This window comes from Electrophorus electricus, chromosome 15 (assembly GCF_041902795.1).
Source record: "Electrophorus electricus isolate QZ-2024a chromosome 15, ASM4190279v1, whole genome shotgun sequence".
Classification (NCBI taxonomy): Eukaryota; Metazoa; Chordata; class Actinopteri; order Gymnotiformes; family Gymnotidae; genus Electrophorus; species Electrophorus electricus.
In genome coordinates, this window is record NC_137511.1 from 19710252 (window position 1) to 19725469 (window position 15218).

Below are 15218 nucleotides of genomic sequence, written 5' to 3' on the forward strand. Positions count from 1 at the left end.
ATAAGTCTTGTTTAGTCATGCATGTTGGTTATTATTTAACCTTCCGTTAACCTTTGTGCTATGTTGTCTTATGTTGTGTGCAAATAAACATTACTGTGTTCTACATGGCTCACCTTTTCATTCTGCTTAGCCTCCCAGCGTTACAGAAACACAGACTGCCAAAGGATGCCCGGGAGGAAGAACAAAAAGAAAAGGAAAGGAATGAAAACGTGTAACCGCTCCTCCCCAGTCCTTGCAGGGAAACCTTCCATACTCTTGGGCACGCTCTCTACTGGCACAATGGGGGAGAGAGCCCCTGGATAATTTTTTTGGGGGGGCTCAGAGTATGGTTCAGGGTTGGACTCTGCAGAGTCTTACAGACCCCCATCGGACTACCGGAACTGGGAAGATGAGAACCAGTATCCAGGGTTGGACTCTGGGGTCTTACTATCCTATGAGGACTATTGAGAGGGCTATGGGGATTATAGATGGAGTGAAGAGTTCTACAAAGTCAGCCTCCAGTCGGATTTGGAGGTTGACTGCTTGGAGGATCTAGCAATGGAGGTGAGGATCCTCCCTCTGTGATGGACATTTGGTCAGCAGATTCCGAGAGTGATGAGCCTCCGGTGACCAAGGCACGCCACTCTAGAGCCAGCAAGATGCCCTGCATGACTCGCAGGGAGGTGGCATCAACATCATCTGAAGACACTCCCTCACCTAAGGCACACAGCCCCAGAGCTCGTGAGCGTACACGTAAGCAGCAAAGTGGCAAGAAGGAGGTGTCACCAGTGCCCACCCCAGAGACAGGCAAAACAGCTGATGCGCTTCCTGGGTCATCTGCCCCAAAGCCAGAGAAGCCTCCACCAACCAAATCAGTGAGGGGTGATCCCCCACAGACTGGTCGGACTTCAACCCAGCTGACGACTGGGGGAAAGGCTAGGGTTCCTGCCAGCTTCCCTGGAATACTTCACAACCCTTTGTGTAGTTTTGTTCACATGCCTGTCCCTGTCACTGTAACCGTCCCTGTTACACTTAATGTGCCGGTCACTTTGTCCCCCTTTGTGTCTGTGCCTGTTCTCGTCATTGTGTCTGTCATCCCTGTGTCTGTTGTTGTCTTAGTCCCTGTCTTCCTCCCCTCAGTCCTGCTCGCGCTGGCCCGTGTCAGGTCGCTCGGTCCTCCAGACTTGCCATTTGGTGTTGGTCTAGGGGCCATAGCCCGATAGGCTGGCGCACCAGGAGTCGCGACATTGGGGAAGGGCTCTGTCATGGTATGCCCCCCCCCCCATGTCTCCGTGTGTGTTCGTTTGTATGGCCACGCCCTCCCGTGTTTCACGCCTGTTCCTCGTTTTGTGCCATTATCATGAGTATAATTCTTGTTTAGTCATGGATGTGGTTCGGTGTTTAACCTTCCGTTACACAATACACACAATTCAAGGAATCTCTGGCTCATCCATAAGCCAGCTAGAAAAGATGGATTTAAACATACAAGCATGCTACTCATGTACATTAACGGCATTTTGCAGATGCTCTTATCCAGAATGACTTACAAAAGTGCTTTGTCATTTACTCACCCTAACAGTAGGTTAGAGTCCAATATACCAATGAACTAGAATACTTGAAATACAAGGATCAATGCTGATACCTAGAAGTGTGAAACAACTATAAGCTCTATAACAGACAACAATAAGTGCAATAACAAACAATATCAAACAATGCTAGAATTTTGGTTATTCAACAGGTATAGGATCAATGGTCATTCTAAATATTCCATAAATAGATGTCTTCATTTTGCATTTGAAGACTTCCAGGGACTCTGCTGTCCGGACAGCCAGTTGAAGATCATTCCACCATCTGGGAGCCAGGACAGAGATGTTTGGACTCAGCAACACTGAATGCCCCATCACCAAGAGTACACAGCTTAAAGGAACTTTAATCAAGAAGAAGTTAGAGAAATGGAGGGTGTGCACTAGAGACTACGACTGTAGAAGTCTACCAAGGTAAAAGGGAGCGAGGCCATGCAAAGATTATAACCCAGAACAAGTAATTTATTATTGATATTGTACTGGGAGCCAATGAAGATTTGTCAAAGTCAGACTGATGTTCTCTCAGGATCTATTATGGGTTAAAACCTTTGCAGCTGAATTTTGCAAATAATGCAGCCTGTTCAAAACCTAAGCAAGGAGTTCATACAGTCAATTCTAGATACTATTTGTAACCACGCACACTTGTTAGCACACACCTGCATCTGATGTAATCTCATTATGCTTGTATGTATTTAAAGCCTTGTTGGTGTGTGCATTGTTGTTGGTCATTGTTCACATTCATGTTTATGGTCACAATGTTTTGGTGTCCATGTTAGCCATAGCTGTATTTATATTCCCTGTTATGTGCTTTCATCAGTTCCACCACAGTATGGTATTAGAATTATATTACTCTGGAACAGAAGAATATACATGTCTATGATCAGAACTGCACAGTCCATTTCAGGAGCAGTCTTCCCTGCATAGACATACTGCTCTAGGGACATCATCATGATGGACAATACACACCCCCAAAACAGCCTCATCATACTTGTATTTTATAGGATTATATAGAAGTGTGAAGTCCAGAACAACAATGCTAACAAACAGCTTTTACCCACAAGATATCAGGCTTGTGAATGACCTCCACCCATTGACCCTCCTCGCACTGCAAGTACTGCCCACACACAGTGAAGGCAGGACTCCACACATTCACAGACAGCAACTACTGGCCACACACAATGAGGGTCAAACTCCACACATTCTCAGACAGTAACTATGACCATTGTAACTGAAATTGTAATATTGCACAACAACATTGCACATTGCACTTTATGAACACTATATGACTGCCTTCACTGTATAGTAGTTAAGTCCTGTTTCTTTTGTCAAATGTTGGTCATTGTACTAAGCCTCTATCTAAGTTCTTCATCATCTACATTTCTGTTAGATATACTGCCTTGGTATCTGTTTCACCTCATTAGCCTGTTTATTTTTGTATTTTGCCTTCATTTTGTATTTGTATTTTGTTCTGTTCCTTTTGTTACCATGTATTCTGGTTTTGTTCCTTGTCTGATTCATATGCCTTTTCAACCCCAGACTGTTCTCATGACCACGATTTTGGATTTGCCCTCAATAAAAGTCTCTCTTATCAGCATTTGTGTCCTGCCTCCACTTACCTTTATGGTTTTACTGTGCATATGACAGAAAAAAAAATCTTGAAATCTTTAATCTTGATACTGATAATTTAGCTAAAATATACATTGTAAAAACAGTAGGCTACTGCATAGTAAAAGTAAACCCATGCACACTGAATCTAATCTTCAGGACGTAACTTTTACATGGAGATTTCACACAGGCTGTTTCTGAATATAAAACCTGATATATGGTCATTTAGGTGGAATATTATAATGAAAGTAAAATAAAACTGAGGCAAGGATTAAACAGACTAATCGAATATGAATGTTTGCTTGTACACTGAGTGAAAAATGACTATGAATGATTAAAAAATACCTCAATAAAGAAAAAAAATTGTGGATGAGAAAAGAATTTATACAAGAATCTACAGCATTTGATTTTTACTTACAAAAATTTCTGAACAGGGCATCAGGCAATTTCTCTTGCAGCAATGTGAAGAAGACATAACCTGAAATTAAAAGAATGATAAATTACATCAACATAATATTTGGTATCGCTGGTTTGCTTTTACTGGATAGTAGTAGTATTATGGGACAAACTGGACAAAGGTAAAGGAAAGACACATGCAAGTGCTTGACATCTGTGTGAAATATATTACATGTACAGTATATGTAAAAATAAATGTGTATAATTAACAAAACAGTTAAAGTGTAAAAAACAATTGGGATACCATTAAGCTTGAAATTTTTGACTGCAGAATGTTAAAAATTAACATAAACAAATGTAATTCATGACATAGGTTCATATAACCAATAGGTATATGCAGATAAAAGAAGGAAAAATTACTGCATGTCTCACACTCAAATACTGATATACAGCATATAAACATAACTATGAAAGAAAATTCCTACCTATGAAGAGACTCAGAGTTATTATTCCAATAACAATCATCGTAATTTCATATTGTAGACGCCAAAAACTCCTCAGCACTAGACGTGAAAGGAAAAAAGAATCAAAGTCCATTTACATAAAACTCATTGATTTATGCCTCACAATTCTGGACATCAGGTGCTCTGCTCACTGTTATTGCTGCATTGTAGCTGTCTGAAAAGTGTGCAAATAACCAGAAACACTAAATATTTAATCTTTTTTTTTATCATATGTCATAATAGTACCAATACAAGAGAGATCGCAAGTGCAGTCTGTAAACACTCGACAGTGATGGTTTTGCTCTGCGTTCCCACTCACTGATCATTTGAAATGATCAAATGATGATGAGGTTAAAGTGCAGAATATCAGATGCAATTCAAGGGTTTTTACATCTATAATAAGAAAATACAAGACACACGGGCATGTTCATGGAGCCATTTTTAGTTCCTGTTTATTTTGTGTACTTTGAGTTCAGTCTTGTTTTACCTAATGGAAGGACATGTTCAGGGGATTAAATTAGCCACAAAAGAAATGACACAGGGAATAAGTATAAAACACATGAAGAAAGAGAGGTGCAAAAAGCAGTGGAAAGTCATGACACCAGCTGAAATCTATCAGTAATTAGAAGGCAATCCTGCCACTTAGTGTAAATTAATATCAGCTGGTTCAACTGACGGCCTATAAAAAGATGTCTCATTACCAAGGTGCCACACAAGAAACATCTCATGATGAGTAAAACCAGTAAGCTCTCTCAAGACCTTCGCAACACTATTGTTGCAAAACATACTGGTGGCATTGGTTACAGAAGAATTTCTAAACTACTTAAGGTTCCAATGAGCACTGTCAGTGCCATAATCCGGAAGAGAAAAGAACATAATTTCACCATAAACCGGCCACAACCAGATGCTCCCCACAAGATTTCAGACAGAGGAGTGAAAAGAATTATCAGAAGAGTTGTCCAAGAGCCAAGGACCACCTGTGGAGAGCTACAGAAAGACCTTGTATAATTGCTTCAAAGAAAACAATAAGTAATGCACTCAACCTCCATGGCCTGTATGCACGCTCACCATGCAAGACTCCATTGCTGAATAAAAAGCATGTTGAAGCACATTTAAAGTTTGCTCAACAACATTTAGCCAAGTCTATGAAATATTTGGAGAATATAGTCTGGTCAGATGAGACCAAAATTGAACTCTTTGGATGCCATAATACACACCATGTTTGGAGGTCAAAAGGCACTGCATATCACCCCCAAAACACCATAACAACAGTGAAGTTTGGAGGTGGGAACATCATGGTGTGGGGCTTTTGGCTCTGGCATGCTTTATATAATTGAAGGAAGGATCAATGGACAAATGTACTGAGACATTCTTGATAAAAATTTGCTGCCATATACCAGGATGATGAAGATCAAATGAGGATGCACATTTCAGCAAGACAATAATGCCAAACACACAGCCAAGGAAACTCAATTGGTTTCAGAGAAAGAAAATGAAGCTGCTAGAATGGCCCAGCCAATCACCTGACCTGAATCCAATTGAAAATCTATGGAAGGAACTAAAGCTCAGAGTTCATAGAAGCAGCCCACGGAACCTTCAGGATTTGAAGAGTGTTTGTGTGGAAGAATGGGACAAAATCACACCTGAGCAATGCATGCGACTAGTTTCTCCATACAGGAGGCATCTTGAAGCTGTCATCACCAACAAAGGCTTTTGTACAAAGTATTTAATAAATTTTAGTAAGCGTGTTCAATACTTTTTCTCTGTGTCATTTCTCATTATTGCACATATCTTAATTTATGGACATCTATGGTTTGATTTCTTTGCATGTGTGGATTGGATGGGTTGTTACTGGTTTGTATGTGGATTGGATGTGGATTGGATGGGTTGTTACTGTTACTGGACATCTGGTGAGAATTTCATGTCAATAGCACATTTAGAAATGTATTTACTTAGAAAATGGGTGACGTGTTTAATACTTATTTCACCCACTGTATATGCCTACATTTTGGATAGTGTCCTTGATCTGTTTAAAATTATTTCTTCATGACTGAAAGTGTTCTTCATTCATCTATTACTGTATGCTTCCATGGTCTACCAGATTAATTGAATTACTTATGTCACCTGTGTATACTTTTTTTTCTCAAGCAATTTATTCTGACACATCAAACATTTTGTTTTGTCTTTGATTTGATCTGATGGACCTGATGTTTTGGCTATACTTGATTTTTAGTTTTCATTCTCTTGCTGGCATGCTTTACTGGTATTCACACTTATTAAATCATCATGTTGAGACACATCAGTAACAGCATCCAGATGCACATCACACCATTGGGCCATGCTTCTCCTATTCTCCTCCCAGGCCACTAGATATAGCAGCTGCCCTCCTCTCAATCTGGCAGTGGTCCTGCTGTCTGCAAGAGGTCCCACCATTACAGCACCATCTTTCATGGCCACCCATAACTTGTCTCCAGGCTGGTAGCTAGGTGTGTCTCCTTGCCAATGGTTTCCCTTCTGCTTGTAGTCGGTGATGACTCCAGTGAATTTCCTCCCAGATGCACTCACTGAGCTTGCACCATGTCTGGAAAACAGGCTGGTCTGATGCCCAGGGGTGTCAGGGATACAGCAGAGATTGGTACCTTAGAATGCACTTGAAGGAGATAAGCCCTGTAGCTGCACAGCGATGAGAGCTCTGGGCATATTCTGCACAGAGGTTAAAAGCTCACCAGGCTTGTGGGTGCTCCTGGCAGTAGAGCAAAAGGAACTTCCCCAGTTCCTGATTAACTCTCTACACTTGTCTGTTGGGAGCGTGGCATGTGTGCTGTCTTGCTGGGTGCACGTTTCGCACATGACGACACATGCTGCACAATGTTCCTGTACATCACCAGCCACTGGTAGCGTGCTGTCAGAAGCTGTGCTGTGCATGTGGATTCGAGATGTTCTGAGCTCAGGGAGGTGTGTGTCCAGGTGATAAGCACCGTACAACATTATGGTGGGATGTAGAGACAGATAGGTGGGCAGTGAGGGTGAAGGTTATCCACAGCAATGTCTCAGTCCTGGTCCCAACAGATTACTCCCATGAAGCACAGTGGAGGGAGAACAGGCTCCTGGCAGGTGGTTTTGCCTCAATACCGTACTGCCAGGAGAGCGTGTACACCTTTATGTTTTTCTCTCCTGGTCTGTAGGTGACCTGGAAGAAAAAACAAAAGAAAAACACAGACCACCAAGCCTTCCTGGAGTTGAGTCTCTTTGTTGTCTGGAGGTACTCCAGGAATTTGTGGTCGGTGATCATCGTGAAGGGGTGCTATGCTCCCTCAAGGCAATGCCTGCACTCCTTGCAGAGGTGGCACTTGCATTTCTACAAATTGTAACATAAATTATTGCACAAGAGAGTGCTGAGGACTTGTCGCACACCATGCACATGTTGGTCGTAAGAGGGTGAGTAGACCAGGACACCATTGATGTAAGCGATGCTGGATCCACCCAGGAACTCCCTTAGGACTTCATTAATGTATGCCTGAAAGATGGAAGGTGCTGTGGCTAGGCCGTACAGAAGAACCAGTTCCTCATAGTGTCTTCAAGCCATCCTAAAGGCCTCCCATTTATCACCTTCCTTTATTCTAATAAGATTATAAGCAAAGTGGTGGTCTAGCTTCATGAAGTACTGCACTCCCCTCAGCTTCTCAAGGGCAGGTGTTACTAGAAGTGCACTAAGACCTCTATAACCTGTGCATGGCCTCAGTATATCTCACACTAGCTGAGGCAGGCGAGGTGAAGGGGTGGATGTAACCCTGGGCCAGGGCCTCCTGGATGTACCCCTACTGGACCTGTTCCTGTTCCTGGGACTGTGGATACACCCGGCACCATGGGGGGACAGGTCCTTCCTTGAGCTTGATGGCACAGTCATAGTCCTGATAAGGAGGAAACTAACAAGGGGCACAGCCATGTACAGTGACTAGAACAGTGATGGGGCCCACTTAATGATATTGTTACGTGCCCAGGATGTGTGTGGGTCGGGTGTGCAGAGCCATGAGAGACCCATAGTGACTGGCTGGGACAGGGAAGTTAACAAATAAAAGGTAATCTACTTTATGTAGAATGTGTCTGTTTCTAGCCAGACACAGGAGGTGAGGTGAGTTATAAACCCTTAAGATCTCCATACAGCGTGTACGCACTCAGCAGAGATGGCAGAGGGTTGGGCCAGATACGCAGTCAGGCAAGTGCCCAATCTGAGTCCCAATGCCAGCTGCTCCGTAATTGATCATCATTATAATTAGAGAAGAGCGACTTGTGTGTAACCCTCACCAACTCGTGAAATATCACAGAGACAGGAGTGTTTTTTCATCTTCTCTCATGTTCCTTAGTTTGCTCACCAGACCAAACTCAGTGTCTCACGGTGAGGGCCTCCATGAAGTGACCATGGCAGTCTACCACAAACCAGAGCTCTCCCAGTTCTTGCTGTTGCTACCCAAGAGTGGCCACTGGAGCAGCCTTCACACAAATCTAGTTAGGGCCGCTTGCTTCAGTCCCAGGTGGCTACACATTCTGTAACAGCAGCAAGGAGGGAGCAAGATCCGTGTGTGGTTGCAGGGAGTCTTTTTTCTCCATAGAAAGTTCAGAACACAGCAGCAAGTGAAAAAGGGAAAAAAGAAAATCAGGATTACAAAAGCAGCAGTAACTCTCAGAATGCCCAAGCAGCAGTAATTCTTGTAGCGCCGAAGCCACAGAATGCTTTCATGCTTTGAGCAGGGAGTAATGTGGGCGTAAATAGAGGGAAATACATGCATGGAATTAATAATCAGGTGATTGAGAGTGGGACAGGTGCAGTGTGTGTGTGTGTGTGTTTCTCCCTCTGGGCACACCATTACATATACATTTAGGTATCATCTGCACAGAATGAAAACCCAGACCAAACTTCCCAAAAATATCCCCAAGTGACGAATAAGCCTGAGAATAGTGCCCTGAGGAAGACCCTGCTATACTGGAACAGAATGAGAATGCTTACCAAAGATAAAGACAAACTGAAAGCGATTGTAAAGATAAACACAGTGCTACACAGTCCAATCCACTTTTGCAACAGGTCAAGTAGAAGAGAATGGCTGATCGTATCAAAACTAGCACTCAAATCAAGCAACTACAAGGATGCGCACAGGTGTACCTAATAAAGTGGCCAATGTGTGTAACTTCCATGTGGAACAAAGAGCTTGAGTTTTATGATCTTAGCCCAAGTTGGAATAATATCTCTCACTCACATCCAAGAATTTAGTTAATCAATTAATCAAATATAAAATCATACACAGAGTATACTATACTCATTACAAATGTTATAAAATGAGTTTGATTCCCAGTTACAATCACCAGTTCTACTCTGGGAATCTACCAAATGAATTTCTACACATTTTGAAATTATTTTAAACTTATGGCAATTTTCCCTGAATTATAACATGAGAGAACCATGAAAGCACCTTGTGTTTACAACCAGCTAAAAAATCCTGCTCTTAAATCAGCCTTCACAAGTTTGTAGTTTATGTTCTCATGTGGGTAAATCAGGGGTACAATAGACTTTTTTGAAACAACCAGCATGTGGCATAGTGCAAAGTTCCTGGCCCCACTACAACACACCTGGTGGAGATCCTTTAAAAAAGTTGTATTATTTTTTAAGTGACAATCCCCTCCTGGGGGCAGAGGGTTGGGGTGGGGCACTCGGGTGCATACACCTCTAACACTAGTGCAGAGTGTCAAGATTATAACAAATAGTGATACCGTTCTTTATTATGCTTCAGTTGTTTGAACACATACTTCAATACATTTCTGTGATTCACATGATTATTACATTTATTGCATAGTGACAATCATGAAAACCTACCTGAATAAACAACGATATATAACACAGGACATTCTAATGAAGTTGATATTTTAATTATTTGTTGGATTTTCCCTGTAACAATAAAAGAAAATTGTAACAACAAAAAAAATAGATTAATACCTTCAACAAAATTTTAGATTGGCATGCTGCCCCATTGTCTGTTGGGCAGAGAAACAGTGCTAGTGAATCAGTGGGTGATTAAAATTGACTACAATTAGTGTGGGGTTAATGGCTGCAGTTTGAGGTTGATGTCATCTGTAAACATTACCTGTGGTTTAATTTGAGACAGTAAATTTTAAAAATGTGTTTTGCCAGGTACTATCACTCTACAGTAAAGTATGCTAAATCATATGGAGGTGCTTATGTGAAGGCAGAAATGTGGATGTTTTTATAGTCAGACATCATCTGAATGATAATTTAATACAAGAAAATATTTCTTAAATCTTACCTTGAAAATGGTCTATAAATGGAATAAAATGTAATAGTCGAGCAATCCTTAGGAGATTAATGGCTGAACAAACAGCTATCTCACTAAAAAGTCCTGAAGCAAAAATAAAATCAATTATACCAGTGGTCATTCACTTCTCAAGTCAAAACAAAATATACAAAACTATGATTTTAAAGTATTCTCACAACACAATTGTTGATGTGGCTGTTTTAGAAAATTAAAAACACAGTTAATATGGTTTTTAAGTCTGCCTAGATGTGCTTAAGTGCAGTCACATTTGAGGCTGTTTGGAAATTAAATCACCAGGTGACAGGAGCTTAATGACATGAGGAATGCATAAAAATTAAACTTTTGTATATTATTAAACCATAGTGTTAAACATTAAGCAAAAATAACAAACCAAAAAAACAAAAACCTTGAAATAATGTCATGGCTGGCCCCTCCTTTGTGTCTCTATTGCCCTGGCAACCCTGTCTCCTTTCTGTTTTTCTTCGATTCCTTATTCTCTTTGCTCTGCCCATCATTTGGTTTTTCCCACCTGTTATTATTTTTACCTGTTCCCCCTTTTTACATTGCTAGCTTGTGTATTTAGGCCCCGTGTTTGCCTGCCACTGGTCATTTGTACTAAGCCTGTCAGTGTTCGCATGGTTTGCCTGCATGCATGTCCCCTGTTATGTTTTCATGTCTTTTTGCTTTTTGTTTAAGATGTATTCTCGGTCTTTTCGACTTTGCTCATTGACCTTGGACCGTTCTAACGACCCTTATTTTGGATTTCCAATTAATAAATTCATAAATAAAATGTTGATAAATATAACACAGTAAAAGTACATTTTTTACTTCACAAATGTACTTCAGAAAGAGCATAAAGTCACTCTTTTGAACAACTCAAGTAAAATTTGATCAAAAAGGTACTTTAGTAAAGGTAACTCATTGTGTAAATGTAGTTCATTACTATTCAGCTCTACTCTGTACACAGATTATTTTATTAAGATACAGAATATCTATGATCCATTATGTTTTATGTTACTAATATTTCTAATTCAATGTGTTTTTTCCTGTAAATACTCTTCATTACCTCAAGTTATGATTAATCTTCATGCGCATGAATATAAAAGTATGACATCTGTAACAAACAGCCAATCATGTGAAACATGGAGTGAAGTTGAATGGAGGAAGAAAATAGTGGGCAATAGAATGCTGTAGATGGAAAATTCAAGGTTGGATCAAAGTGTAAATTGAGCTGCCTAAATGATAACTCTTGCTTCAAGACAAAACCCAGCTCTCAAAATAGCCTGAAGATACATTATGCTGTTAGTGCTTAAACATTTGTTACAAAGCAAACATGCCAACATAACACTGGCAGCACACTGTAAAGAAATTTCTTAGTTGTTGGCCAAGAGCAATATTTTTGGTTTTAAGAAGAAAATTCCTAACATTGCTACCAAAACTGCTAGCCAATATCACTGGCTGACTCCACTTGACATGCCAGGAAAGTCCAGACTGAAATATGAAGACTAAAGACATAATTTCAGAATGTAGGTGATGTTGGGATTATTTTACAGTGAAGACTATGGCTGACATTACTGACTTTAACAATAACACTGTTGCTACTAACTTGGTCAATGTATGCTTGATTTTTATACTTTCAGGCCATTCAAGACTGGCATTGAGTGCAATAAGTCTTATGACTGCAAATGAACACCAGGACACACACGCTTAATAAAAACAGCTGCAAAGTCAATTGTACAAATAATTTTGGTGTATTCTTGACTATGCACAAAATATACCATAAATTGTATATTATTTTTTTAAAGTTCACAATATTTTAAACATTACATTTAGTATGCCATTTTGAATTCCAAACAGTTTGAGGAACCAAACCGTCAAACCATTGTAGGACCAGAACGATTTTTTTAAATGGCTAAACAAACAATGTCCATTTTAAGGAAAATAAATTAAAATAAATACTTACCATCAAGTTGTCCCCATATGATGAAGGCAAGAAACATAACAATGTTTGGACAAAAGACGAGGGCATGCTGTATTTTTATCATGTGGTTATCTGAAGAGATTAAGAAGAACTGCATTTAAGTTCCCTGCAGTGTAGTAAAACTCCATTGGCAAAAACATCAACAGTATTTCGATGAAGATCTCACGTACCGTCCAGTTTTTTATAAATCCATGGTATGCAGACAAGTAGAAGAGAAATTCCACATAAACAAACAAAAGCACAGAGAAAAAACTCCAAGTTGTGGATGGCAGAGTAACCTGTGGCAAAGACACATAATTACTGCATCTAACTAAAATGTATTATTGTGAAATTTGCTCACTGAGTACAGTCTCATTCACTGTAGGTCCCTGTAAAAACAGCATAACATAATATAAAAAAAGTTATACAATAAAATAAAAATATAGAAAAAAAAACATTTAAAGGAACTTTAAAACAAAATTGCAATAATTTAACTACTTAATACATAAAATTAATAAAACAAGACCAATTTAGAGATACTAATAGACCTCAGATGCACATCTTTGAAATGTGGGAGGAAACTCTATACAAAATAATAGCAAAATAATGTTGTGATTCACTCACCACTTATCTTTACTTCAATCAAAGTTTCATTATATTCCTGGTTTTTGTAAACAACACACGTGTAAACTCCTGTATCCTTAGTGGTCACATCTTTAAGTAAGAGTGAGAAGTTTCCATGGCCGATCTCCTCAGTAAAGAAATGTGCCCTGTCACGGTAAGCCTGGTCCTGAGACTCTGGTTGGCTCTTTCCATCTTGGAACAAATGCACTACAGTTTCAGAGTCTGTTCTTCTCCACTCCACTTCCAGCTCTTCCACTGGTATGGGAGTTTGAACATAACAGGGCAGCATCACCGAGCCTCCAGGTTGCATAGCCAGAGGACCAGAGGAGCCCAACACATGGAGCTCTAAAATAAATTAAAATAAAAGCAAATTTGTTAATGTTTCACATTTCCATTTAAAATATTTAAACAATCATTCTTGGCTCACTGGCTGCATGCACTCCACCCCCTTGTTCATCTTCCTTTTAATTTACAATGCAAATTAGTTGAGACAGCTTGGCCAATGACAATATTTGGTTTACAGATTTGGATGTTAAATGTCCAAATGTATAATATTTTTCTAAGGCTCCACACACATTGCCGTATAGTTGAACAGAATCTGTGGCATCAGCCCGTATATGCTAATAAGCTGGAGAGAGGACAAGCAGAGATTTGTCATGGACACTAAAGGCTGAAATGGTGGCATTTACTTCCCTGACACTAACAAGTTTACAGTCCAGTTACCAGCCAGCAGTATCAGAATTCAAACCAGTAGCCCAGTAGCCCTCAGTAGATAACATACTCCTCTTCAACCACCAGACCATTTGTATTCAAATCCGGTCCTGCATTTTGTAATCCCTTGTAGTTGATTAAATGATTAATGTAACTTGGGCACTTGTCACACTCCTAGATGAAGAGGGTGGAAACCTGGGATCTGGGATCTGAATACCACTGTACTAGACTATAATAGAGAGAATAGGCTATGCAGTATTACAAACATCAGGTTCATTAAATGAGTCCTCAAGAACAGCTGGGCATGTTGATTAATACTGTTCCTTGAAGTTTGAATTTCTTAGCTGTTATGTGGATGGTACATACACAGATGGCAGGATAAAGGTGAAGATCTGTAGACAAAATGAAGCTTTAAGGTATTTGTGTAGAGGTATAATAGGCAGATATCGTGTTTACGGTATTATGACTTATATTTAAGGTGCATCATTGTCCTGTTTGTTTTGTGTGTCTGCTAAGCCTACAAATTCAACTGCAGTGATAGTGTAATATATGTGGCATTAATCAAATATATCTACCTGGCACAACTACACATTATAGTCTGGCTAATATCATAGGATTTCACTTATTTTCAGGACAAATGTGCCACTATGCCAATATTTCGTAGCACACGTTTACTACAATGTAAACATTTCTATTGATACCATTAAGTCAAAGTCTTTCTCATAACTTTCGTTTTCTTTAACTAGATTAAAAGTTGTTTCAGAATTAAAATTCTGGGGTTGTACAAACTTAAATGAATAAAAGGTTTATATTAAAAGGATATTACATCGGATGTGTTTAAATATTTTGAACAAAATAATTTAGACGCACATTGAAATCTATGACCACAGCGATTGTTTTTTTTCTTCTGTGTTTCTTAACGTGCACATTTAGTGATTTTTTTTCTCTTTTCTCTTTAGAGATCTGACTTTCGTTCTATTATCCGCTTAGTTACTGATTCTACTGGCTCAGACGGCGCGTTCAACTCGTTGTAGAGCTGGGGGGCGTTACCCATTGTGTACGTCGCCACGTTTAACACTTCTCGCCGTTTATACAATTAACAACTAACAAAAAAGAATAATGTTTAAAGCATAGCTTACCATTAGAGAGAACACCGACCGACAGAGCAAAGCAAATAACGAGGCTCATCTTCATGTTTGGGAAGTTAACGGTCTTGCCACTTGAACGGTGAAAGCTTTTACTTTTACTTTCCTACAAATACGCAGAATGTTATACTGAGTGGATTTGAACGTGCCAAAAATAGACAGAACCCCAGTCGACCATTAACTATACAGCACTCTTCACCGCAAGCGTCAAGGAAGAATGTGATTGGCTCAATCCTTATTTTCTGAGAAAAATGATCTGGAGTTCTGCCATTTTGCATACTGTTATGCTAGATACAGTGGTGCAGACGTAGTCCAATAGTCCACTAGGGTATTTTTTGGTTTTATTTTTATCTAAACACATAGTTCAATGCATTCATTAATTTTGGCAT

At 39.7% G+C, this 15218-nt stretch overlaps 1 protein-coding gene across 3 annotated transcripts in view; it reads right to left on the reverse strand.

Annotated features, from left to right (window-relative positions):
- LOC145651392 (uncharacterized) overlaps window positions 1–14990 on the reverse strand; it is a 31107-nt gene extending 16117 nt beyond the window's left edge. Inside the window, exons 1-8 of one of the 3 annotated variants that reach the window (XM_081698240.1) lie at window positions 14824–14990; window positions 12974–13318; window positions 12541–12648; window positions 12353–12442; window positions 10381–10473; window positions 9933–10004; window positions 4049–4126; window positions 3586–3645 (exon numbers count right to left, since the gene is read on the reverse strand). In XM_081698240.1, coding sequence (XP_081554366.1) covers window positions 3586–3645; window positions 4049–4126; window positions 9933–10004; window positions 10381–10473; window positions 12353–12442; window positions 12541–12648; window positions 12974–13318; window positions 14824–14878 — 901 coding nt within the window. In that variant the 5' untranslated portion in view covers window positions 14879–14990. The remainder of the gene's footprint in view (window positions 1–3585; window positions 3646–4048; window positions 4127–9932; window positions 10005–10380; window positions 10474–12352; window positions 12443–12540; window positions 12649–12973; window positions 13319–14823) is intronic. The other 2 variants (XM_081698241.1, XM_081698242.1) reach the window with 2 other exon arrangements.
- Between the last annotated feature and the right edge of the window lie 228 nt (window positions 14991–15218).